The following is a 1,950-nucleotide window of genomic DNA, read 5'->3' on the forward strand; positions in this document are numbered from 1 at the left end:
CTTTCATGAAATACAAGATTTGAAATTTTAAACTAGAGTTCGAGAGTTTCAGAAGAAGTTGTTCATTAAAATAAGTTGAGAGTGAAACCATCAAATTAATTATTTTATATATTCGTATTAGTATGTAATATGTGCCATGTATATTCTAATTCTAATATGTTGCTGGTGTGACTCGAACCTTACACTTATATATTGTAAATTATAAATTTTAATTTAGATCCAAAATATCTAACCGCGCCAAATTGAGTGACAAGATTAACTACTTTTCATTGTTTTGTCTTTATATAATATTATAGATTGATATCAATATATATGAACACATATATCTTATATGTATATGTAATATAAAAATTTACCTGTACAAATATATGCGGAAGCAAGACACATACTTTTTGTATTATGGAATAAAAAATAGTATGGCTTTAATAAATTTGATAAATATGTATATTTATCTTTTGCAAAACTACATTAAAATAATATATTGAATGTTATGTTTCAGTTAATCTTAAATATAATTATTTATTATTTTGGTTGATAAAATAAATTGAAAAACAAACTTTTTCTTTTAAAAACATGAAAAACATAATTTTAAATATAAAATATAATATAAGCCTTTTTTAGGTAAACCTGGTCAATCTTGTTAATCTTATATCCACACAAGGGGCACAAATAACAATCTCAAATATAATACATCCCAGCCCTAAATTGCCTAAATCTCAAACACAGTTGAAAGATGAGGAGATCTACGGGGACTATTCCGGAGGATCTAATAAGAGATATATTATTGCGCCTTCCTTCAGAGACCGTAGTTGAATTAAAATTGGTTTGCAAATCGTGGCTCGCCCTCATTTTAAGCCCTAATTTCGCTAAAGCTCACCTTACAATCACAACCGCCGAAGAAAAAGACGTTCTACACATCGTCCGCACTTACGTCAATGGAAATAAATCAACCTCGGTACTCAGTAACTTGTCAGTACACCTCATTTTCCATCAATATTTCATGATAAACTTGTTGGTTGTGGTTGTGGTATTGTCTGTCTTCGTTCTACTAATGGTGCTAATATGTACCTTTGGAACCCTACTAACCTTTCCAAACGCATTCCCTCCCCCTCCTTTCGTTGCGTTCATGATGCTCTAGGGTTTGGTTTTGATGAGATTGACAACGATTTCAAGATTCTTAGGGTTGTTTGAAGATTGAAACCGAAATTTTCACACCGGAAATACGATGCCCAAGATTGTGTAGAAATTTATTTTGAGGTCTATTCTTCGAATACAAATGCATGGCGAAAGCTTGGGGATAATAAACCTATTGATCTTCCTTACAAGTTTGGTGAATTTCATGTTACTGTCAACACTGGACTTCTCTGTTGGGCTACATGTTATGGCATCATCGCTTTCGACTTGCACACTGAAGTCCTTACTTGTAATGGTATTAACTACACCGTTCCTACTTTTGATGGTAACATGAGTAACATCAACAACTATAATGATATGGATAGTCATGCTCTTGTCACCAACTTCAAGGATTCTATTGCTGTCATTATCTATAAGCGTAGTAATTATCAACCTATTTATAAGTTGAATTTGTGGGCGTTGGATAATGTGGAATGTCTTCTTGGTGGTGGAATCGATGCTTCATGGACTTTAATCTTCAACATTGATGTGAATTTGCCTATTGACTTTGTTCAAGGTTACCTTAATAGTGGTGATCTCCTACTTGATCTGTACCAGAACAGTTGGTATTTGTACAATCTCGACAACAAAGAAGCCAGATATTTCACGCAATCATTCTACCTTGGTCAAATTTACAAATATAGCAAGAGCCTTTTTACAATCGCGGAATTTAAACAAGTCAACTGGAATGCACAAAAGTCAAACGTCAAAGCACTTAAAAGTGTGTGCACAAAAGTCAAACGTCATATAATAAAAAACAGAGGGAGTATTTTTTAA

The 1,950-nt window shown here is 32.7% G+C and overlaps 1 protein-coding gene across 1 annotated transcript; it reads left to right on the forward strand.

The window, feature by feature from the left end:
• Positions 1 to 733: 733 nt before the first annotated feature.
• LOC141679239 (uncharacterized) lies at positions 734 to 1,950 on the forward strand. The gene is made up of 2 exons (XM_074485743.1): positions 734 to 969; positions 1,194 to 1,950. The coding sequence occupies exons 1-2, from the start codon at positions 734 to 736 to the stop codon at positions 1,948 to 1,950; spliced, it is 993 nt and encodes a 330-aa protein (XP_074341844.1).

This window comes from Apium graveolens, chromosome 8, assembly GCF_009905375.1.
Source record: "Apium graveolens cultivar Ventura chromosome 8, ASM990537v1, whole genome shotgun sequence".
Lineage (NCBI taxonomy): Eukaryota > Viridiplantae > Streptophyta > Magnoliopsida > Apiales > Apiaceae > Apium > Apium graveolens.

Excerpts from the sequence above, each read along its gene's own strand:
- LOC141679239 (XM_074485743.1), top strand. The coding sequence starts at position 734 with ATGAGGAGATCTACGGGGACTATTCCGGAGGATCTAATAAGAGATATA. Across the intron at positions 970-1,193 it reads ACCTCGGTACTCAGTAACTT|ATTGAAACCGAAATTTTCAC; the intron begins GTCAGTACACCT and ends GGTTGTTTGAAG.